Source organism: Agelaius phoeniceus, chromosome 3 (genome assembly GCF_051311805.1).
Source record: "Agelaius phoeniceus isolate bAgePho1 chromosome 3, bAgePho1.hap1, whole genome shotgun sequence".
Lineage (NCBI taxonomy): Eukaryota > Metazoa > Chordata > Aves > Passeriformes > Icteridae > Agelaius > Agelaius phoeniceus.
The window spans coordinates 59,472,422-59,497,018 of record NC_135267.1 but is presented as its reverse complement, the minus strand read 5'-3'; the positions used below and the strand labels follow the sequence as shown (position 1 = coordinate 59,497,018).

Here is a 24,597-nt window from a genome sequence, read left to right as displayed (position 1 = left end):
TGAAAATATTTGAAATTAGCTTACTTTATGTAAACACTCTGGCCTTAACTCCATGGTGAATGGTAACATGTATAGCACAGCAGTCCTGTTCTCAGGACAAATGCCTGAAGGAGCTTTCAGTGTTTCAGTGTTTCCAACCCTCTCAAGCAGGGGGTCATATCTCGGCCTAAAAATTTTTCTCTAAAATATTTTCTCCAAAGAAAATTCTATGAAAACCTGCATGTTTGAAGGGGGAACACCCTCCCTCACCACCCTAGCAATTCAGTGGAGGGGAGAGTTTGCACATGCCTCCCACACTCACCCCTGGCTGACTGGGTGGCTGTCAGCAGGGCAGACCCATGGGCCACCAAGAACAAACCCAGTGCTTGAGACCTCTTCCATATGGGTAAGGTCCTGGCTGAAACACTGCAGAGAAGCTGCTTGGAAATCTAGCTAGGAGAAGCATGTTAAAAACCCAGTACTAATGCAAACCACATGGCTGGGACTTCATTTAGCTATTTAGAAAACAGGAGCACTGTCCACTATGTGCCTGCAATGCTCGATTTATTCCTCCACCTTCCCCATTTTATTAATTTGTGCTCCCAGGATGTTTTCTGCTCTGCTATGGCCTAATGATTTAGCACCCAGAATTCCTGAAGCTTTTGCATCCCTTGTGTTTGAATCCTACCTTGAGAAGCCCACAGATAATATTCCTGTACCTGACACCACTTCACACAAATCCAGCTGACAACAGAGAAGTGAAAAGTGTCCAACTGACCCTTGCATCTGACCCAGCCCTTCACGTCAACGACCAAAGGCAGCAGCAAGATTATTTTGGGACCAGGACAGGATGTTAGCCTAGTGTGTCCTTCCCCAGGCACAAACCAACTTCAAAAGGACTGTACTGATGGAGAAGAACCCATGGACAACCTCTAGTAAGAGTCCCATGCTTTGCCCACATCTGCCTGAGCTCCTCTCCTTGGCATAGCTGTGTTTAGCTGGAGACATGGGCATGACAAGACTAAACGGCTTATGAGGAATTACAAAAAAAAAAGGAAAGTCACTATTTAAGTAGACAAGATCATAGAGAGAGAACAATATTAAATAATGGATGTATTTATTAATGAATTCAGACAGGCAACCACTTGTGCAAACTAAACGTTAGCACACAGACTTTATTTTCGTGTTCATAGCAACTGAAATTCTGGAAGCTTGAATTTCACACTACAAATGAAGAAACTTGTTGAATGTATTCTGAAGTATTTCAATGTCATTGCAGAATTAGTTCAGCAGTAGCAATAGCAAAGTATTCAGTCACTACAGAAAGCAGATCTTCTGACAATAAACAACCACATGGTGCTAAACACACTTCAGCAAACGCAGGGATAAGCTTGGCAAGCTGCCTTATAAAGCTCTGGTTCTGCCATGTGACAATGTTGCTCAGAGTAGATGCAAAAAACAAAGGAGTTCCACAGTCACATCCATGTAACAAGTGACACACATACCAGTAACACTGATCTTTAAAAGTTTTCATGTTAAACTGTCCCGGAGGAAGCAGCTCAGCTGGTGGCCAATAGCTCAATCCCTTTGGATCAAAGGACCAAAAATGCAATAGCATGAGAGATTTTGGAGCTAGTTAACTAGATGGGGTGGGGAAAAAGCTATGACAAAAGTGGCCATTTCAGCTGTCTTTGAATTACTGAAGCTATCTAAACAATATAACAAATCCTGTGCACATGACAGTAGAAAAATTACAGAATGTTTGCAAACTCTCAACTAAATGAGCTGGAATGGTGTTTTAGGGAGAAGCTGCTGGGTCAGATAAATGGTCCCAGCATGTGTGGCCTGAAGGGATGAGATGGAGACAACACTATAGAAAGTATCAAACAGCAGCTTGAGATAATTTATAAAACTTGTTGCTCAAACATCCACATCCATACAGAAACTTCACAGGCAATCAGACAGTGCCACATTTAGTATCCCACACTGCATGGGGACAATTCCAATGCAGCTGCAGGGGAACCACAGTGACTCCAAAAAAGGCAAAATTATGTATTTTTTAATTTCTCTGGACAAAATAGAGGGAAAACCTTGTTTATTTTTCTTGTAAGAAAGCTACTAGAAAACTAAATCTTGAAACCACACTTATTTTCTTCCAAAACTCTTTGGCTATTTCTTGGCTAGAAAGATGAGTGTGTGCAAGACCACTTTACAACACTTTTGTGTGTATGAATAGCATTGAGTTGTATTTTGTGGCACAATTTAATAGAAAATATAAGAAATCTCTCTTCCCAGCAGCTCTGAGAGCTTGAATCTGACTTTCTACTTATCATGTTTGTCATGCCCCACTGTAATTAAAGCATCCACAGTCTAGGCTGCTATGAGCTCTATCGTCTAGTAAGGATAAAATATTAAATTGCTCTAGTTTTTACACTTCTCTTCACAGCAATCCCTGTGGTGCTGGAGGACCATGCTATGAATAGCACTGAAATGCAGTCAGCAGACATTTCCGTGCTACTCCAGGGAAGGCACAGACAATTAATTGTCCCCAGTTTGCTCTACTGTCCATAATTATAGTTTTGAGTTTATAAATAACGAAGCATGATTTTAAGACCCAAAACAAACCCCTCAATTACTACAGAGTTCCTGAGATAATTAAGTCTCCAAATGTGGCTCTGTAGAAGGGAACCAAGGCTACACTGCAAAAGCCCGTAACATGCAGATGTGCGTAAGCAGAGCAAAGCGACAGGATGGAAAACGTCATCAGGAAAATAAACTCTCTCATCATTATTTCACCGCTTTTTACCTAAAAAAACAATGGCCTATTGTCTCGATTCACCCTATTGTTCTGTCGCATTTTTTGTTATTGAAGGAACCAACAGTCAGTCAGTGAGAGTTTCCTGAGGAGTAGCAGTTTGGAAAGTTCAATGCAGTATCCTGTGCCTAAGGCTTGTTTTGCTACAGGTTTTAGGAAAAGCCAGGAAAGTAAAGTTACTGAGACAAATGGAAGCACGGGGTTTGTAATTCAACTTGTTTGAATGCCCCTTCAAATGGAAATACTCTCCACTTGTACAAGTGTGGCCGTTAAAACCTGCAAAATGAAGCAGAAAAAAGCTGTGCCCTGTCTGCATCCCCACTTGATGGACGTTCCTCTGTTGTTACTGGGCCGTTGTGTACTGCCAGGGAAGAGCTCTAGGTCGGGAGCCAGCACAGCAGGAGGCTTCATTAGCCACGAACAGGAGCAAAACAGCGCTTCAGAAGGAGCAGTGCCCTGTCTGAACAACCAGCTTCACCACAACAAGCACATAATCAGCTGGACAGCCTGTAACACACGCTTCGGATAAAGACAGACCTATGGATACAAGACAGGCACGGCTTAAGTGTTTCAAAAGATCTTTGCCCAACAAGGAAACAAATTATACATTAAAAACTTTTTACAAAATACATGCTCTGTTCTTTCTCTGTTTGATATCTTCCTTGCTTGAAGCTTGGCTGTTGCCCAAATGCATCCAGAGCAACGCTTGATGATAACTCAAAAATGTGCAGTTAATCTGTGTGTAGTTTCAGCTCTTGAATTCCAGGAGCAAAAGTGTACTTTTCAGAGAGAAATAGGCTTGGTCACACAGCATAATCATGTTTATGCAAGGTTTTAGTAGATAGCCAAGATAAAGGAAATAGTTCTGTACACTCCTCTGAGAAAAGACAAAAATTCTGAGTTGAAAAACTGCTCTTTTTCAGTGTCATTTTATCCACAAACAAGCGTAAGCCCTAGTAGAGAGCTTCCTGCATTACAGAGAGTAAAACTTTAGCTTGCCATGTTTTTTTTTTTTGTTTGTTTTTTTTTTGTTTTTTTTTTTGTTTTTTTTTTTTTTTAACCGTACAGCTATATTTCATCACAAAAACTAGTTTGAAGAAAGACTAAACTTTTGCTCTTTGGTCTATCTTGACATTGCTCCAGAGACACATAACAGGAATATTTCAGATTCATTTTTTGTCTCCTACTTGCAGGAAACGGGAAAGTTGGAGTTCTTAATTTTCAGGCTTCTGAAATGACAAAGATAAGAAATTTATATATTGAAACAAGATATCTTTGCTTCCTTTAAAGAAAAAAAAAAGGCGTCACATTCTCAAATGAGTGCTTCAGTGAAATGGGATATTTTTGCCTTAACTATAATAAACAAAAATGTATAGTTATGCCATATGCACCTCCTATTTATTATCTGTGCAGCCCTACTAGGTGAGAAACAAAAATCTGTACTAGTACTGCATGATACAGACTTCAGAGTGCACATTACTGTAGTAATTGTTGCTGACTGAAAGCTAATACTGTGGAATGAGGCTAAAGGAAGTATTTTTTTGGTCCATAGGCTCAGTTTAATGGATGTAAGGGAAAGGTCTTAAAACACTTTCTATTTGTGTTTGAATAAATTAAGATGAAAACATCTAACAAATAGTTTGCAATTTTAGAACACCAGTTTTGGTCTCCTCTCTCTTTAGGGACTTCTTTATGGCCATGAAGATGCTCACAGGCAGAGCCCTGTGACTCCTCTCAAGTTCAGAAAAGCTCAAAGTATCCTGAGCTTTTTTTTAAGGCTGTGTATTCAAATAATTCTGATGCTGTGCCAGTGTTGAAGAGTGTGAGAATACATGTGGGCAGTGGCAGCCTTATGAAGTCACAACCAGCTGAGGAGAACAATTTCCCCCTGCTGCCATCAACCCAGATACTCAGAGCCTGCACAGTAAGAGCAGGCACCGACTGCCACAGATTAAACTAGAGGGATCCTTAGAGCTCACAAGGGTCCTTAAGAGACTTTACTTGTGGAGGTTCAGTTTGGGACTTCCCCCCACTGAGCAAATATTACTTTTTTTTTCCTATTGGGAGTCTTGCCTCCACGTAAGTCTTACTCTGACTGGTGCTCTCTACAGACAGGTCCTAAGGAAACAATAACAATTTCAACTTTCTTAGTGTATGAGTTGGGCAGTATAATTTAAATAGGACAGTGGCCAGTGACAAAGGACTGGCCAGATTCCTTTGGGTTCATTTCTGTATATTAATGTTTCATTTTTTTGATAGATCACGTTGCTCCTACACAGAGACTGCAATATTGTCTACCCATTTATTGGCTATTTGTCAACAGAGGAAAAACAGAGTTGACTTTTATGATAAGGTTTTTGCTTCTATGACTTTTTAGAGCATGTTCAAATGACTGGTGTGAAGTGGTAGAGAAAAATCAGTGGCAAATGACACCCAGTGTTTTAGCTCAGCCAGAGCCTCACACAGCATCCTGAGAAGCAGGAACTTCTGCCTGTATCTCTTTCACAGGTCTGATGATAAGCATTGCAGAGGAGGATATTAACTGCACACTAAAACAATTGTTCTCAGCTCTACAGGCATGTTTATAATGAAATAGCTGCAGCTCTTCCACAAATTTCTAAATATTTTTCAATTAAAATGTCTTAAAGATCTGAATCAGCCCTAATGACCTGGCAAAACACTATATTATTGATAATATTACATCATACACTAAAATGATGAAGAATTAAAATTAAATGGAAAAAAATCCCTTGATTTGCCATCACAGAAACAAACCCACAAAGACCTCAAAAGCATAATATCACCTACAGTGTGGGTTCACTTCAGTGTGTATGTGAAAACAAAGGATACTACTAAACTTCTCCCCAGAAAGTTGGGAGTAAAGACTACATGGGAATATTATTTCTCTCTTCTTCCAAAATTAGCAATGTACAAATCTAGCACATGAACCAGATGAATTCTAGAGCTAATGAGCACTTGACTACTTTGTGTGGTGCTCACTGGGTATTACCATACTCACAAGGCATTTATTTAGATTCTTAAAGGTAGGAAGACAGGTGAGCATGTGCCTATATTGGTGAAATATATATATATATATAGTCAAGCTGTTTTTTTATTTAAAAGGCTTAAACTTAATGAATCATTCATCTATCAGATGCCAACAATACCTCTGCAATGAAATTAAAATAATTTATTAACAGTTTGCTATATATGTTATTTCCTACCTATTATGTTTTTGTGACTTCATTAGCATTTCTTTTTATATCTGACAAAACACCATCACTGACTAAAAGCTAAGTTTAACATTTTTATTTCATGCACAGCTTCCAATGAAAGGTCTTCACAGTTGGAATGGAGTATTTTGTCTGCTTAATTACTGTTGTTCTTCCAAACTCATCAGTCCCTGGTTTGGATGGATTTGTGTAAGACTAGGCAGTAAACACCCAATTAAGCAGGCAATGTGAATCTGCATATAGATTTTACATTAGGATTCTACAGTCATTCCAAATGATTCAGAAGCAATTACATGGCTGACACATGATGAATCAATATGTATGCATGAAGCTGCCAGACATATCATGTGTATCAGTAACAAAAATGGGATATGTGCCAAGGAGTGGCATGTGCAATGCCACCCAGCCACAGAACAGGCAGGGATGGTTTGCATACAGCTAATTACCTGTGCATGCAGGTTAACTTTCAAGGTAGGTGCTTTTTACTTGTCCTGACTGGCACACACACACAAACTAGTGGAATCTGCTCTCAGAATCTCTTATTCTCATGAATATTGTGGCATTCACGTGAATGTGTGAGCAAGTGAACAGTTCACTTGGTCTGGTTGGGTTGTGCAAACCTCTCCTCTCCTCCAAACAATCCATCAAAACTCAGAAATAGAAAAGGAAAGCCCTTTCCCTCAGTCCACAGTAAGAAAGGACTGGTAAAGCAGGGTTGAAGCACCTGGGCACATTCACCTCAAAGCTGTGGCTGATCTGGGGTCCCATCACAGTCCTATTAGCTCATAGTAATAGTGTTGTTCTGTCTTAAAAAAGAAAAACCCTTTTGCTCTCCAGACCAATCTATTGGGGGAGAGAGCTAAGTGATGAAAGGAGAGAATCCCATGACAGGCACACATGGTTTGTTTCAGTCAGGGTTACATTCTCTCTTACTCCACTTATTATGTTAAAAGGTTAAAGTGGAGGAGCATGAAATATTTTCATAACATCTTGTATTTTTAAGTGAGGAACATGTGCTGCACAAAATTAAAGCAGGACACCAAGAAGATTAAGTACTTAGAGAAAGGGAGGAGGTGGGGGGGAACTGCAACCTTCGAGGAAAAGGGAGAGAATCCAGCATGAAAAACAGGCTAAGAGGAGAGCTTTGTGTTCCTGAAATGCTTATTACCATTTGAGAGAGATGATAACAGTTATGAAAACAAAACATGAACAAACAAAGCAGAGCTCATGAACAAACAGAAATATCTTCCTTGATACCTAGGTGGTGACAGATACACACTGCCACGTGAGTGCAGTATCAAGGAGTATTTCTTTTGAGGTGACTAAGTTGACATGGTTCCTTCAGACTGCCTTTTTCCATAGCCAAGAGCCATACAGTTGCAGAGCTGGCTCCTCCTGATGCCAAACTGACAGTGCCAGGAAATCCAAAAGGCACCATTAGTGGACAACAGCAAAGTGCCAGTCACCATTCAGCAAATGAGAAACCCACGTGATAAATTACACATTATGAAATACACCTCCAAAGCCTCTGAAATCCTTACTGAAACTAGAGCCCAGATAAACTCTTGACAACCTTTCTTACACACATGCTAGGCACAAACATCCTCCCCCAAGCTGGAACAGGAAAATAAAGGCTGTTGACTGACCTGGATTTGGATGTCACTCTCAAAACAATCCTTTCACTTGCTCTGTGATGGGGTCAAGGTCAATGTCATAGAAGCACGGCCTTGTGGGCAGTCCTGGCATGGTGCTCATCTGTGGAAACAATGACATTCAGTTATACTCCTGCACCTGTAAGCAGATAATCAGTCTGCCCTTGCATGTAAACCTTAGATTAAGAGAAAGGTTGGATTGTTCAACACAGGCTTGACCACAGATGTGATCTGTACCACATTTTTTGTTTCTGTTAAAAATGTCAAACTTGGTACTTTTTTTGATGAATTTTTAAGTATGAGCTTCTAAAAGACAAGAAAGAGAAAAAATCACAGCAAAGGGCAAAGATGTAATTGTCTGACTTTACCTGGTATATGAAGGTGTTAAACTCAGACCTCTCCCACAGAAAACCAGAATACAGAAGCAGAATTAATTACAACATTTACCTAATGTCAGGAGCAAATTGAAATAGTTCTACTAAACATACAGGAATTACAGCTGAATCCTAATTTAGTAGTTAGAATTAACAGGTTGAGATAGTGAGCTAAAGCAACCCAATTATCTCAAACTATGCATAATTAAGATCCTGATCTAGCATAAGACGCTAGCATCTGCATACTTTTAAACATGTCAATAGTTTCATGGAATTAAATTACATAGTTAGCTACAGCTCTGCTCAGGCTATTTATACTATTATTTGAAATTGGCATTTTTAGCAGCAATTAAAGGCACATGACTGACATTGAAATCTCGAAGTGCCCCACAACAGTTAAAGTCCCTTTAAATCAGAGGTTCCCCCATTTCCCAACTCCCTGCCTCAGGATTCCTCGCTTCTCCCTTGCAAAGGAGATGTCTGGAGAGCAAGTTTGGCAGAATAATGCTGGTTTTTGATCTGCTTCATTTTCTCCTGTTTCAGCCCCTTAAGCCAGGAAGGGCTTCCCTACTCTGAGTGCCCTCACTGGCACAGTATAAATAAAGGCTGTGCCTGTGGGGCAGTTTTAAAACAGGACCAGTTTGGATCAACTTGGGTCACTTTGGATTCACACCCTGAATATCTCACTATATTTCCACTAATTCAAGGAACTCTAAAAACAGCATTTGGGCTTAATGACTCCTTAAACCCTTTTGATATCTTAACCTCATAAGTGGACAAAATGGAGAATGCCCCTGCTATAATAGGCCCTATGTTAATACCTAAATTGATGAAAGACCTTACAATCTCTCAAAACAAACCTGGAATTCAACTTTGCTTGACTGTTGGCTGAGAGTCTTTAAGCATTAAAACTTATTTCCTAGATTTTGAGGAACAAACTTTTCACCAGAGCAAGTCAGCAGAGTTCATGAAAACTGGTGGTTATCCTGACCACAGGAGGTAACCTTAAAACATGGCTGTGTAGGAAAACAATTATGCAGACTTGAGTACCAGAAACACTCCAAACACAATAATCTACACAAAGGGTCAGATTAGGGTATGTCTTTGTGAGTGAGCTGAAACAGCTTGCTGGAAGAGGGAAATTTCACCCTGGGAACCCTTTGAATGATTCTGCCTCGGAGCTGGCTCTGGCACTCGTCTTACTGCAACCAACCTTGTTCAACACACTGAACTGATGTCAGTACATGTTTTTCTGGCCAGGGCTGGTTGGCTGATGAACTAAATCTGCTTACCACATGACCAGATCACCTCCAGGCCCCAGGCTGTACCGGGGGGAGCAGCCAGAGTACACTGTGGCCAGCCATCACCTCCCGCTCTCCAGCAGAGAGCTCAAAGCCAGGCAACCTCCTCCCTCTATCCTCCCTAATTCCCCAACAAGCACAGCTCAGCTACAGTGTTTGCTCTGGCCAAAGGCAAGCCCTAACAGGATAATTGGCCTCCAAAGAGGAAAAACTTATGACCACCATCCTAGCAGCTCCAGAGTGCCAGGCCCCCCACGCTCTGGGTCAGACTGTGTTTCATTCTGTCAACCCCAAGTGCTGCATTCTCGGTGAGGGGTCAGCATCTCCCTTATGCTTCAGCCTTGCTCCCAACACTCACGCAGTGACTCCATCATGGGAATACAAGTAACGTGTTAAACCTCCCCAGCACAGTCCCATTTGCTCCAGGGAGGAAATGCTGCTGCCATTTCAGAGGTTAATCCCGTGCTGAGGAGGGGGAAAGGCTCAGTGCTGGCGCAGCCATCATCTCACTTGAGATCTAGCTCAGAGGGAAAACAATGCAACAAGCTCTTCTAGTGGCTCAGTACATTTCCTCTGTTTTTAAATATAGTTCTTCCTGATGTTTTGTTATCGTACGTAGTAGGATTAAAAGACAAAACTGTCAGTCTTTAACCCTGCCTCTGACTGCATGACATCATTTATTGGCTGACATTACCCTGGCATCTTAGCTAAGTACTAAAACACCTTGCTACTATTCTTTATCCATTGGCCACGGTAGTTGGACTACTACATCATTAGGGTCACTTAATTATTTTCTGTCTCAGATTCCTTCCAGTTTCTGAGTTAATGTTTTACAAGGAACTGCCTTAATGAAATTCATCTCACTGGGAGGGGAATGATCAAATTGCCAAAGACAACTTTCTGGTTACTTTGTGTATAGCAGTTCAACATCTGAAAGCAAACTCCCAAATTCCAAGGTGGTGGCTTTTTTTTATTTTTACTTTTATTTTTTGTTGGATTTTTTTTTGAAACAATAGCTAATTTATAAGAGTTTTCCTTTTTTTTTGGGGGGGGGAGGGAGTTTGTGGGTGGGGTTTTTTTTTGTTTGTTTTATTTATTTTTGTTTTCTAAAAGAAATGTTAAATACAAGTCCTACATATCTATTTTGTATTTTGGACTTGTTTTTTTTTTTTCTTTCATATGCACAGTTCTACACCAGTATAACTCTACTGTATTAACTAATGAAAAGTTACTACACTTAAAAAAATGAAATGATCAAACCAGTTTATTGCTGGTTTGGGAAATACAGCTATTCTCATATTGAAAATTGAAGTCAACGAAATGGAATAGGTTCATTTGAATTAAAACCACTGCTGCATAAAATGAAGTACAAGGCAAGAAAAAAAACCACCTCTAGAAGAAACACTTTGGAACAAACACTTATGTGAATTACAGACTGAAAATAAACTATGTACTGTCATTTTTCCCATGGCCCAGACTTTCAAACAGGCAAAGCCATGCAGATTTATGATCATTACTCTCTGCTCTCATTATCTGTACACACAGAGGTAACCTGCAGAAGAATCTATCCCTTTTTCATTGCTTCAAGGTCAGTAGGAGGAGATGGCTGCCTGGCTGAGGAGAGTACTGCTGATTATTCCCTCTGCAGCCCTCCATTTCTCTCCTTCAACCACAAAGGCAGGAAAGAAAAGAGGGCTCAGTCTGCTGCAAGGCTGCAGAGAGGCTTCACCTGACTGGCTTTCCACAAGGCTGCAGGCTCAGGATCCTCTTCCCTCTCACCACTTTCTGTGATGCTAAATGAAGGCTTTAATAAGTGAGTTGGTCTTTACTCCAGCAGGCATGATCCAGAGGGATCTCTCTCCCTGACCTCAGTAACCAGAGCCCAGATTTTTCTGCATGGAGAGGGAAAGCCAACCACCCCTTGGCTGTAGCACTTTCTGTACCTGCACGGTGCCCAGCAGACCATCTCCACCTCTCTTGCTGAAATAACTAATTACTAAAATTACTTCAGTTTTCAAACTTGAAAAAAGCAGAATGAACAACGAAAGTGAAAATATGCTTAAAATGTAAATAACTTTATTAGCAGCTATGTACAGCATGAGAAAAACCCACAGAAATTTATAGTCATGCAGAGCTTGCTTAGCATCTCATAAAATATACATCCTCTATATATTGCCCAGAGAGCAACAAAACTCTCTCCACTCTATTGCAACAACATTTGGGTTATAGATTGGTAGCTATGCAACATTGCACAGCGTGGCTGTGAGAAAAGAACAGGGTAAGAAGTGGAGAATGACAGCACCTTATCCACTGAAAATCACAAACTGGATTTAGATGGCTGAAATAATCAGTACTTAATTTGAACAAAACTGCTCCTATCACACTTTTCCTGGGAGAAGGATAATATAAGGAATAAGCTTGGTACCTTAAGGCTTAATGCCATTCATATGAATGTTTCATGCATGGAAAAAAAAAGTTATACAAATAATTTAGGAATTAATAGGAACTAGCTTTCTAGGAACAGACCATTTTCTCTACAAACTGTGCAACTGTCCATACATCCATGAGAGCGAATCAACTGCAGAAAGATGATGTGAAAAATACAATGCTATTTGTTACTATGGCTCTCTGTGTTTAGAGCAGCAAGTCTTATAGCCAGCTTATCCTAAGGATCATTTAGACTCCTGGAAATGCACAGCTGGTGGAAGATAAAATACAATTTTAGTTAAGAATGCCTGAAGACAACTGTTATATTAGGCATTTATGATCCTCCAGAAGTTTACTTACATGACTGAACAAAAAAAGCATAATGAGCTTCCTTACGAATGGAGAATGCCAGTTATTTTCAAGAAAGCCAAATGAAAGTGTTGCTCCACACCCTCTCCACAAATGCTTCCAAAGTTACTGGAAGAGTAACTAAGTTTCATTTAAATTACAATTGTGTGGTGACTAGTAATTTGAGGTGGCCATAGATAACAGTTGTACACAGTCAAGCACCAAGACTCTGCTCACCAGGTTTGTTGTGGTCCCATGAGGAACTGTGCTGCTTAGCTTCCTTTTTTAATCATACCTATATGCCTATCAGTGCTTCACATCCTGCCTTTGAGGTGTATTCATCCATATATGTATCTGTATTTTTTCATTTATCTATATGAAAAGATCCTAATAGAACTTGAGGTTGCCTTAACAGGGTTAGCACAATGGCACAATTTGCAAAACAGATGGTCCCAAGGACCACATCCAACTCATGCTTAGTGTCTTTTTCACCTATAAGACAAGAAGTGTCTGTTTTACAGGCATAACATGGTTTCCGTTGAAGAGAAAAAGAAAATCAGAGGAATCTGTGCTTACATAAAGTATGCCAAACAACTTACTAGAGAATACAGAAAAATCAAAAAATAGCTTATAGAGGAAACCTCCCTTTTCTGTGGCTTATGGAGTTAACATTGTGTTTGACAAAAAACACAAGTAATTCACATTTTTTAATTGTATCCTTTGTTAATTAAATGAGCTGTAACAACTCAAAACCGTTTCAAACTTGAAATACTGCAGAAAACAGATGTTGTTTCTCAAGAGAATCTAGCATGCACATGACTGCGGATAACTCCTCAATAAAATCTGATGGGATGAATTGCATATCCCACACTCCCTCAGCAAGAAACAATACAAGAGGAAACTCAAGAGATTTATAAATAGTGCTATAAACCTGTATGCATTATGGTCAGCATGCCAGAACTTGCTGGAATCCTGAGGCACAGCACGAAGGAGCAACGCTTCAGGGTTTCCTAGTGTGAGTTAGAGCCCTGGAAGACAGATCCACCACCAGAAATTTGCTCAACTTCAGTGCATCTGTCTGTCTCAGGGCATGCAAAGGTGAATGGAATAACTTTCTGAAGAAATCCTTCCAGGTCTCCAGTCCTGCCTGCCCTTAGGTGTGCTTTGAGTGCCCATTATTCCCACTGACACGTGTGGTGCTGGCCACGCACTGGGAGCTGGCACCAGGGGAGCTGCAGTCCATGGAGCAGGAGAGAGAGATTAACAGTCACCTCACTGCACTGCATGGCTGCAGAGGTGACTGCAGATCTCTTTACTGGATCCCTTCTGGTCCCTGCACTCTCCAGTTCAAACCTGTACTTGGAAATACTTCATGAGACTCTACAAGCAATGAGGGTTGTGGGTAGGGCTCCAGCACTCTGAAGCAGGCAACTGTGCAAACACCTCCAGTGAGCACTCACTTATTTCATCTTCAAACTGGACTGTCCTACAGCACACAAAGGCACTCGGTGTGAAAAGGTCACAGAAAAATTAGGGAGCATGCACTAAGCATTTCCAGAATCATCTTGAAGTCTGTTCCACAGAACTGGAAAGTTCCTCCAGTCTACAGAGCTCTATCACTTCAAAGGTAGCTCAGGTTTTGAATGATGGAAAAAAAAATGCATGAAAATAACAAAAGACAATAGTTAAGAAAACAGCATTTCCACACCCCTCCTGCCCCCCAATAACTACAAGAACATCAGAACCAAATGGCCAAAACAAAAAAATGCACAATATAGTCTTCATCTCATCCACCCACCACATTTTACAGAGGGGAATGATACCATACCAAAGCCTGAAGTGATATTCAAGTTACCTTTCACCACCTCTTAAAAGCAAACAAACCTCCACATCTCATATTAGGAAAAGCAGATGCATAGTGGAGGCAAGTTCGTGCTTCCTTCAAAAAATATCAACCTTTACAAACTAATAAATTCAGTTTTGGAAATGGCAAAGTTTTTTAAAAAATTACTTTAATAGCTACATAATGTTTAAGAAAATATTATCTCATTGTTTTTCATTGCCTGAAGATAACAAGGATTTCTGAAAGCAGCTAACCAATGTTCTTTAGTTACTGTTTAAATAATGGTTTACTTTTAAGTTTTAATGAAAATTTGCCAAACCTGATGATGGCAACAGGAGTTAGGGAGGGCGAAGATCCTATTTCCTTCTCAGGAAATCTCTAACAGGAAAGGATCTTGCTGCAATGTCTAAGAACAACCACAGCAAGAAACTCAACACTTCAGCAGCCTTCAAAGTGGTTAAAATAATGTTTGAAAAGATGCTGATGCCACCCTGACATATGCTGTAGTGTTTCTTGCAGTAAACGTCTCTTTTTCACTGGCATGCTGACTGATCTCAGGTGCAGAAGTCCATCTGGCATCAATTACTGTATTGTAATTGCCTCTTACTTTGATGTTTTACACATTCTTGGCAATTGTTCGATTTTTGTGAAAGGATTTACAACAACAAAATGTATGGACATTGCTCCTCTGCTCTCAGCATCTGGATGAAGTTATAAAAGTTCTGAATATCGATTATACAATCCAAATTGGCCTTGCTGCCAGGTGCTCAAGTTAGGCAAAAGCAACTTGTGCCCTGCTACATCCTCTGAAGGATGTAGGACCCAGGACCCAACAAATTACTCATCGTGAATGGAGATGATCTGAACCCAAAAGTGACCTCCTGGCCACCCCAGGGAATAAATAAAACCCACACAATAGTCCACATCTATCCAGTACAACTTTTGGAGAGATCTTTGGGTGCATATCCCAAAGGAAGCAAGGAATTTCTTGGTGAGTCAGTCAGTAGAACTCAAATGCTGCTGTTAGTGATGTGCTGAAGGACTAAAGACCCAGAAAGGACATTTTTCTAGCTATTAAATAAAATATTTAGGAATAGATGTAATCTGTAACAAAATGAGCAATTTCCCCAATTAAGTAAAATATTTATGACTCTCATATATGACTGCAGTTCCTCTTGGCACAGTTCTCTCAACTTATTTTCATCTTAGAATTTATAAAACCACACTTGAAGCAGAAGAAAATGGTCCCCGTTATAACAGCACAATGGAAACAATATATTAAATTTAAATTGAAAAGTACACCTCACTGAGGTAGCACATCAGATGGTGTTAGTTGAGTGAACTGTATTCTATACAATCTACACCATGTTTCACAGAGCATTCTGCCCTGCACAGGATAATTGATAAAAAAAAAAAACTACAAAAATGAAAGCTACAAATACTACAAAAATGAAAGCTACAAATACTACAAAAATGAAAGCTACAAAACCCAACTTAACCAAACAAACCCTCAGAAAAAAACCCCAAAAAACATTCATGAAGGAAATGAAGGGGGTGAGAAAAAAATGAGACTACAAATTCCAGGTGACTTGTTCCAAAACACTTCCTTCATCCCAGCCCACTCAAATCCATTTCCAGAAGTAATTGCTCCCTTGACCAAGGCCTGCATCCTGATTTTCCTTTCCCCCTTGGGCTTTAGACAAAATCCCTGGCAGAGGACTATTGCTCCCTGCCTTCTGTACAAAATCACCTCCTCATCCAGGAGAAATCCTTCCCTGCAGCTCAATCCTGATGTCAGATGCTCCCTGGGCTGTTCCCATTCTTGAAAAGTGTCCAATATATCAGACAGTGCTGGAAGTGGGCCTCTGAAGGAATAAATCCAGAGGATAAAGGTATTTTTCTCAAGTGCTTTAAATAATATTTATTATTAAATTTAAAGCACCTGATGTTCATGGGTAAATAATTCTCGTGCTTTGTTCAGAATTCGAGTCTCTTGGTAAAGAGGAGGTCTCCAAACTTTGCCAGCAGCTCCATTTCTGCTGAAAACAGAGCAAGTTTTGTGGTATTTGGAGGAGAGAGATCTTGGGTGACCCATCTCAGCTGCCCTGTATTTGCTCAGGGACTGGGCACCCTTCCTTTCCTCTGAAACCCGTTTATTTTGTACCAAGTGTTTCTTTAGAAGTGCTGCTCTGCAAACTCTGGGAGCAAGTTACACTTTGTGCTGCTGATCATCACTATGACATTTTGGTTAAAATCTTCTGAGAAAACCTCAATTACAGCCCAGAAACTGGAGATGGTGGCAGCAGTAGATTATGTGAAGCAAATGTGTGTGCTCAACACGCAACAAACTTTAGCCTTCTCAGCACACCATACTAGAAGAGCACGAGGAGCATCATGCAGTCATTTCATGGCTAATTACAATGTGGAAAAACCAAAAAAGATTCTATAACTGTGGTGAATAAAAGCACATTAAACTGCTGCTATACTAGCCCTTTTGGTTACAATTAACTGCACCCACTGATTCCTGAGTAAGTAAAGTTTCCTAGGAAATACCATCTCAGGCAAAGATAATGTGCACGCGTGTGTGCATATGTGTGCGTATATACATGGGAAAAACTGCTTCCAAAGATCATAGAGCTACAGTGAAAAACTCCTTAAAATCAATTCTTTTTAACTGTTAAATTGCCAAACTGGCTTGGTCTCATTACTTGATTTAAACTAAGTGCCAGCGGTGACCTTTGTGGTACCAAAGGGTATTAGATTTTTGGAAATCACCTCAAAACAACAGAAGTGGAAAAAAGTGGTAGAGGAGGTGACTATACTTTGCTGGTCCCAGCTAGGTAGACACAATCTAGTTTTCAGGGCTGGGAAACAATAAAAGCTAGCATGTGCACTTCACAGATGCAGTTCTGCTTTCTGGTCTGTAGGTATCACGGGAAGAGTCAGAAAGGAGAGCCTGGGAAGCTTGTCTCCAAAGAATAACCAAGCATGATGGGCACCAACAGCATCAGTCACTATCACTGGACTGTCATCATGAGGCAACCTTGACTTGTGAACATCTCTAACCTCATTAGTTCAAGTTTCTATATCTACTTTCTCAAGTCACTTGTTTGGATAAACAATCTAAATTATTTGCTCTTTACAAATTAAACTCACCACACACTATTTCATGACAGACTGAAGCAAACAAGAAATAGACAATGACAAAAAAGCACTGGATGTGGCTTTCTCACCCTACACAGTTTTGCTCTCCAGACAAATTATTGTTTTGATATGCTTGGTCCATGCATTCCATCTTAGGAATGATTCCACTGAGGAATTAAAAAGCTTTCCCCTTCTATTTGTTCCTAACCCAGAAGATCAGAATGGATCCAGCTTGGATGGATACAAGGATGCCAAATTGTTAAACTGTCTACGTAAATCAGATAGTCTGAGTCACAATTCCATTGCAGACCTCTGGCATTACACACTATTTAATATAGTGTGTCCTCTAGAATCATGCCAGAATGTACTATAGTCTCCTTTGACAAGGAACAAAATAGAAAAAATAAGGATGTCACTTAGATCAGCAATTTTCCTCCTCTAGTCTATCAAACCACTGTTTTAAGAAGTCTTCACAAGGCTGCTGAGAAAAGCAAGCCTTGAATAACCTATGCTAGAGCTCACACTTCTTCTGGAAAATAAAGGAACATAGAAATACTTTGAAAAAGGCTGAAAGTTACTGCCTTGTGATGAACTCGAGTGTTCAGCAGAGCCAGCTCTTTTGTAAGCCATCTTAACAGCACTAATAGTTGTAAGGAGAAAGGAAAAAATTCTACCCATGAATGTGGGACTTAACTTTCTTACAGCAGTACAGATTTTCAGAGTTTCTCTAAGATACTAAACCCCTAACTGCTGCTCACTTTCTGTTAACCATGAGTTAACAAGCTGTCAAGACAGATTTAATTGTCAAAGGAAATACAATAAAATTTTCTTAACTGATGGAGAGCACAATCTTTATCCCACAAACATGTATCCTTACATAATATAATAAAGATTTATGTATTTTTTATTTATAAATATAATTCTCCTCAAAGTACTTACACATATGAATGAAATACTTCAAGTACATCTGGGAAATAAATAAAATAAATCACGAGTTTAAATTGTTAGCTAGGAAGCAGAGAAGGTTAAATGATTTGCCAAAAGGAGCTGAGGTGCTGCCAGGATAATGGAACTTGAAATTGGTAACTGATTCATATCTTAGTCTCATATAACTGAAATTCAAAAATAACACTGCATGCAACATCTTCTTCTATTACATAATGAATGCTGTATCAGCATTTTTATACAACTTTCTCAATTTCTCACAATATGTTCTCTATGAACTTGCAGTAAGTCACTTCCCTAACCACAGTTTCAGCAATAAAACAAGGGATAACAATATATTCACAAAAGCAACAAAAATGTTGCTAATCCATCTCATTAAAATCAACTCTATTTGGAAACACATTTTTTCAGTCTGAAAAACAAACCAACCCCCAAACAGATGTTTTGTGGGTAGTATTTTTCCCAAATGAAGTATATGAAAGGACAAAGAAGAAAAGGGAAGGTAATGAATTTCTGCATCCCAACACAAGTTAGCACAATAGTTTTTTTATTCTGACAAACATCTCGTACAGTATATGGGAACTTCCTTCCAAGCACTAGAAAAACAGTAAAAGTGTCACCATCATGGAAAGGTTTTTGTGCACGTACAGAATAAATTCTAAAAAGACTAAAAGCAAAAAAATTTTAACACAGAAATCAAAAACCAGTTAAAATATAATCCCTTCAATGCCAAAGTGAACAAACTAGCAGGTAAAGCCATAAGCTTTATTTACTCTTATGGTATATCCTCTCAACTCTTCCTAACCAAAACAAGCCCAGTCTGTAATGAACTTTCATTTTTGGCAATGAAATCATTTACAACTCCACTACTCAGCCAAGGCATAAAAACCACAACCCGTAACACAGCCACTAATGTCCAGCCTTCCTCCTTCCCTCCTGGCAACCCCACGAACACAGATCCCCCCAGGATGGCACCCCAAACTCACCTGAAGAGCTGCAGTGCCCCAGCAGTGTGCTGCTACCCACCTGCCTGGGCACTTGCCTTGAGCAGAGGCTGCTGGTGAGCAAGAGCGCTCTCCCTTGAATGCAGCCTGCTGCAATCTCATCAGCAGCATCCCCTCCAGCAACTGGAATTCATGTAGTCATTCTCATTTGAAAATTGCTTGTTGTTTATTTGTAGGAAAACGCTGCTTTATCTTTGCTTCCACATTGCATTTCTCAGACTGTGAGAATAAATACTGACAGTAAAGCTACTTTAAAGTTGATTTTATTTCTGTGAGTTATCAAGAAAATTAGCTTTTTTCTTTTTTCCATAGAAAATTAAAGAGACAAAGAGCTTCACAAACTCAGAGGGAGCTTATTTGTGCTGTCACAAGCATTCCTTGATCCCATTCTGGACAGATTACCTGCAGAGCGCTTATTTTCCGTGTCTACTCTCTGCATCACATCTTTTCTACAGGTGCCAAATACAATGGCATTGATGTTCTTTCCTACAGTCTGGAGCAGAGCTCTGCAGTCAGCACAGCTCATTCAGGGTCTCAGACACAAAGCAAATCTGACATAGGCAGTGCCAGCAGTGTGATGTTTCTCTCTGGTGCATACAGACAAGGCTTTGCTCTGCTCCCTGTGCACCACTGCATGTTCCCTCTCCATTTTCCTGCTGCTGTGCCTCAACTGTGCCTGACCCTGCAGGATAGTGCAGAGCACGTGCCTGGCCACAGCTGAAACACAGGAATGAGAAAGAGCTGTCGAAGCTAGTAGAAGGAGGGGAGTCTATATCCACTTTGCTTTATTTGTCTGTCAGCATCAGCTTTCCATTTGATTCAGCACAGTAACAGAAGCTCCCGGTGCCTTGCTGCCTACAGGCACAGAGCAGCAGGGCGCTGTGCAGGCTCAGAAAGCTGTGCAGTGATCAATGGTGCAGGAGCTGCACACCTCAGAGCAGCCAGAAGGCTGGCAGGGAGCGTGTCCCTCCCACGGCACGGCAAACGCGCCTGTCCCGGGGGGCCTCGTGCAAGGGCTGGGGCCAGATGCTGCACGGAGAAAAGCTGAAACTGTGGAGGTTGACAAAGCAATCTCTGTCCACCTGGGAGCTGACAGATGAAGAGCAACTGAATCCTTGAACACCGTACTTAGCATTTTTTCCAAATTACTTACTTGTTCTAATTACAACCCTGTATATTGTTGATGGCTATAACCTCTCAGAAGTCCTGTTAAATTCTTGGACTCAGTGGCTTTCCTGTGTTAATGACTTCCACATTTAAGTCACATGTGAGAAAGTATTTCCTTCTTTTATAGAAGTATTAATATAAATGCCTGGCAGCATCTCTTCACCGACTGAAAATATTTTTAAAGAAAGACTAGTTTCCAGGTGCTATGGAGACAGCTTCAGATAACCTTTAAATTATGTATAACACCACAGGGACACAATACAGGTATAAACACAAGTCTATGAAATTCACAAGACTTTGGATTTACAGATACAAATTCTATGTGAACATGACAACTTAAAAATTCTTGGCTTTCTCAGTACTTCAAATATTAGAAACATGGTAACATGTCAAGTGTCTTAAAACTGTTTATGTGAAGAATGAACCAAGAAGTTTTCATTAAATGGAGAGAAAGAAAGCAGTCAAGTTGCTAAAGAATATGAACCTTTTGCCAAATTGATTCAGGGATAACAGCAGAGCTCTGATAACATCAATCAGCTCTAAACACACATTTTAAGTCAGCAAGCCTATGCAAAATACTACATGTCATACTGTGTGCAAGCTGATATTTAAAACCCAGTTCAGTATTTTGTTTTCAGAAGGGAATGGCCACATATTAATGTGCAGCTGCATGACAGTCTCTGTAACGTTGTGCCTTTCAAGATTACTGTCTAGATACTCACCCACCAATTCAAATTTTAGCTGAAAAAGGTACTTTACATGAATTTTAATTTTTGTGGGATCCAGATTATAATGTAGAAGTAACCAGGGTTATGTATGCCTAACATATGTGATGACCTTCACAACTGAAAAGTTTCTCTTTCTTGTGAATGGGGTTGCATTGCTCCTCCAGTTATAACTTTTGAGTTTTAACAAGCCAGCTGAAGTGGCTGCAATGTCACACAAATAAGGATCTTTACTTTTTTGTGGACCTGCTGGGATTACTGGGGAAGGTGATGAAAAGCCTGGCAGACACTGAAAAAACTAGCACAGGCCAGAAAGTAATTTCTGGGAGCAGATGTTTGTTCTAAGTGCATTTACAGATGGATGCCATACAAGGGAAGCTGGCATTTAAGAGGTCCTGCACTCATCCATTTCACTGTCATTGAGGCTACTATTAAAAATATATATAAATAAAGAAGATTCAGTGAGAGAGAAGGGAAAATGATGACATATCCAGGGCACAACTCCAAATAACGCAGGAGATGGTCTGTGACGTCCTTATTACTCATTTCCTCTCATAAGATTTTGACCCTTGCCTACCTCATGCTGATGTTTAAGGCTGATGGTCTCTTTGCTAGTGAAAACCCCTTAAAAAGAAAACCAAAGGCAGCCCTTCCCACTGCTGTTCCTCCAGAGAGGGCTGAGGCAGGCAGGGCTGGGAGCCTGGGCTCCTCCCCAAGGCAGCAGTGATTTACAGCTTCCAGAGCACAGGCTCCGACACCCAAATTGCTGCCAAGAGGGACACATCTGCAGCCTGTTTGACCACTCCCCCGATCACCAAAGGACTGCACCAGCTTTAGGACTGATCAGGGGACAAGGACAGTGGCACCTGGAGCTGAGACAGACACTCCTGCTATCCCTCCCTTAGCTCTTGTTACTGAAATACCTCGGCTACATCTCATCCCGGTTTCTGGACAACCACTTTTTTTTTTTAGAGTGATATAAAGCAAAGTGAAAATACCAGAGGCTTACCTACAAAACACTAAATACAGCAAACTGTAACCACTGTGGAACTGATTCACAAATAAATCAGATGTTCATACACCCAGGGCATTGCCACCCCTCAGAGAGACAGGGGCTGACACAGCTCCAGCAATATGATTTTCATTTGTAGACACATGTCTGTCAGAACCCTAAACCTCATACCATATTAGCTTTGTGACTGATATTATGTGGGTCTGGAAATAATCAAAGGGCAGTCAGTTGTCTTGAATTTGATAATATGTAAGAATTTTTCTTACTCAAGTGTCAAAAAATATTAACATAACTTGTACTTTATAGAGGGGAAAGATTCCAAAACCAGGCAGTGTTCCATGTACCTGCAGTGATAAGTAGAAGAATGGTTAGCTATAATATAGACCTACAAAAAATAAAACTCCCTTGTAAGTTTCTTTTCCATCTGGGAGAATACTGCAATTCTCCATGAAAAATGCCAGCAGCAAACTGTCATGATTAATTTTCCTCTACAGTATGTATTTGATTCTGAATCAATCCCACAGAGGACAGCAGACAACATCAAAACAGAAGTCTTTAACTGCCCCATAAAATGAAGATTACTTTAGACCCCTAAAAATGAACTTTTATGAGTATATCCCTGGAAGATGAAACCACTAGACATTACACTGCAGTTATCTGGGATTCATCTCATATACTACTATTTTTTTTAAGCTTTACTGGAAATCATACTGAAAGGCCTACAAGAAGGCACATTTTTGGATTTATCATGGCTTTTGTGTCTGGGAAACACACTTTAGAACATATCTTTAATGAAATGGCCCATTTGGTCTAAACAATCCAAGGAAAGAAAAAAAGTTGCTTTCTCTTTAGAAAATGTGATTTTAAATGTTTTCCAGTTGCAAAAGTAAACGTAGGCTGAGCTAACATTTCAGAGCAGATTCAGTTTACCTAGAAAAAAGCACTTCTATCCTGGAATAAAAATGCTTGCAGACATTCTGTTTAAATTTTGAAGGTACCCCATTCCAGCATGACCCTTGCATGTGTGTGGTAGGTGTCTGTGTCTATATTCACCAGATCCCCATCATGGTCCTCCTGACTGGGGAGTAAAGCAAGTCTCCCAGTTGTGCCTATTTTGTAAAGTGCATGTAAACAATTAGGAAATGGCATTTAAATGATTTGAAATGATTGCTGACATTTCCTTCAGAAAAAGGTGAAAGAATCTGTTGTTAGTGCAGACTCTGCAGCAGCATATTTATCAGTAATATCAGGAAGTGTGGTCACTGACTGACACAGCTTGCTCACCTACCAAGTTTCTCATGGCAGATGGTTTTTCTACATTCAAATTAGGATAACCTGCTGAATAAACCAAGGGATGGGAGCTCTGGAAGACAGGCCACATTCACTAAAAGGTATTTTTTAATGGAATTATATCAGTGTATCCTACCAGCAAGTTATCCTAAAACAAATTCAAAAGGGATCTGAAGGGGCAACCTCAGGAATACCAAGAACTCTCCAGCTCAGTGCAAACACAGCTGTGGGACTTGATGATCCTTATGTTACATGGGCACTTTGTGTTACTGAACATCTGGAGCTATTAGAAAACTTTATTTGCTTGTGGTCCCCACTTTTTTATGCCCACCTTTTAGGGATTTGTGGGTCATAATGCCACCATGGCTCTTTCTCCTGAAGGAGCCTTCTCTCTCTCTCTCTCTTCCAGTGCACAGGCATTAGGATAATTTTTATTTTATTTTTGATCGAGTGTCTGGGAGAGGGAAGCGGAGCCACTGCACTTTGGAGGCACTCATGATTTCATGTGTTTGAATTTATTTTCTTCCTTTTCTACTGGCTTTGACCACTTGAATAAGTTTCAGTATTGCTCTGAGTATCTTTCTCCCTCTTACACATAATCCTTTACAGATTACATGTCTTGCTCAAGAGCACAGGGAATATTTGAAACAATACATCTATTTGTATAGCTCTGCCAGACATTCTTCCTATGCTCTTCCTGTGCTGTGTTTGTAATTTTATCTGTCTTTCAAAAATTCAATTAAGGCACTGTTAATAAAAATTAATTAAATTAGTCCTCTGACAATACAGAGCAGCACCACATAGATGACATATTACCAGTTCATGATGGTGCAATGAGAAGGAAGCAGCAAAGTACCAGTAAGTCTCCTGCATCCCTCAAAATACTGAAGAAGGATGCTCTGAAGTGGCTTGTTAGAAAGGATGCCATGTGATACAGAATGCAAAACAGCTGCTGCTTTCTATAAGGCAGGAGGGAAGCTAAAAATAAAGCAAGCAGAAAGATAAAATGGATGAATCCTGGATGCATTCTCCTTATTCCTAATGAAAATAATTCACATCATTTTTTTGAGAAACAAGGGTGTAAAATATACAGAGGAGGGTTAAGAAAGACTATGGGTGAAAACAGCTAAAGGAGGATCCAAATAAGTAATAAACAAGCAAGCAAATAAATAAATACATCTGCAACATCACAGAAATAATTCTCCAACTGTCCAAAGTGTTTTATTTTCCAGCAAAGATGCAAAAATCCTAAAATGCATTACACTGTGGATCGATACAACTTTTGTATTTGATTCTAATCCAGCACGCATCCCATGTACTGGGGTGGGGAAAAGAGAT

General features: G+C 40.1%; 1 protein-coding gene across 2 annotated transcripts in view; it reads right to left on the bottom strand.

The window, feature by feature from the left end:
- Nucleotides 1-1,079: 1,079 nt before the first annotated feature.
- Nucleotides 1,080-24,597, bottom strand: part of MTHFD1L (methylenetetrahydrofolate dehydrogenase (NADP+ dependent) 1 like) — a 146,443-nt gene continuing 122,925 nt past the window's right edge. For both annotated transcript variants that reach the window (XM_054629189.2, XM_077175375.1), the window contains 2 exons: nt 7,674-7,782; nt 1,080-4,023 (listed from right to left, as the gene is read on the bottom strand). In XM_054629189.2, the coding sequence (XP_054485164.1) occupies nt 7,693-7,782 (90 nt within the window). In that variant the 3' untranslated portion in view covers nt 1,080-4,023; nt 7,674-7,692. The remainder of the gene's footprint in view (nt 4,024-7,673; nt 7,783-24,597) is intronic.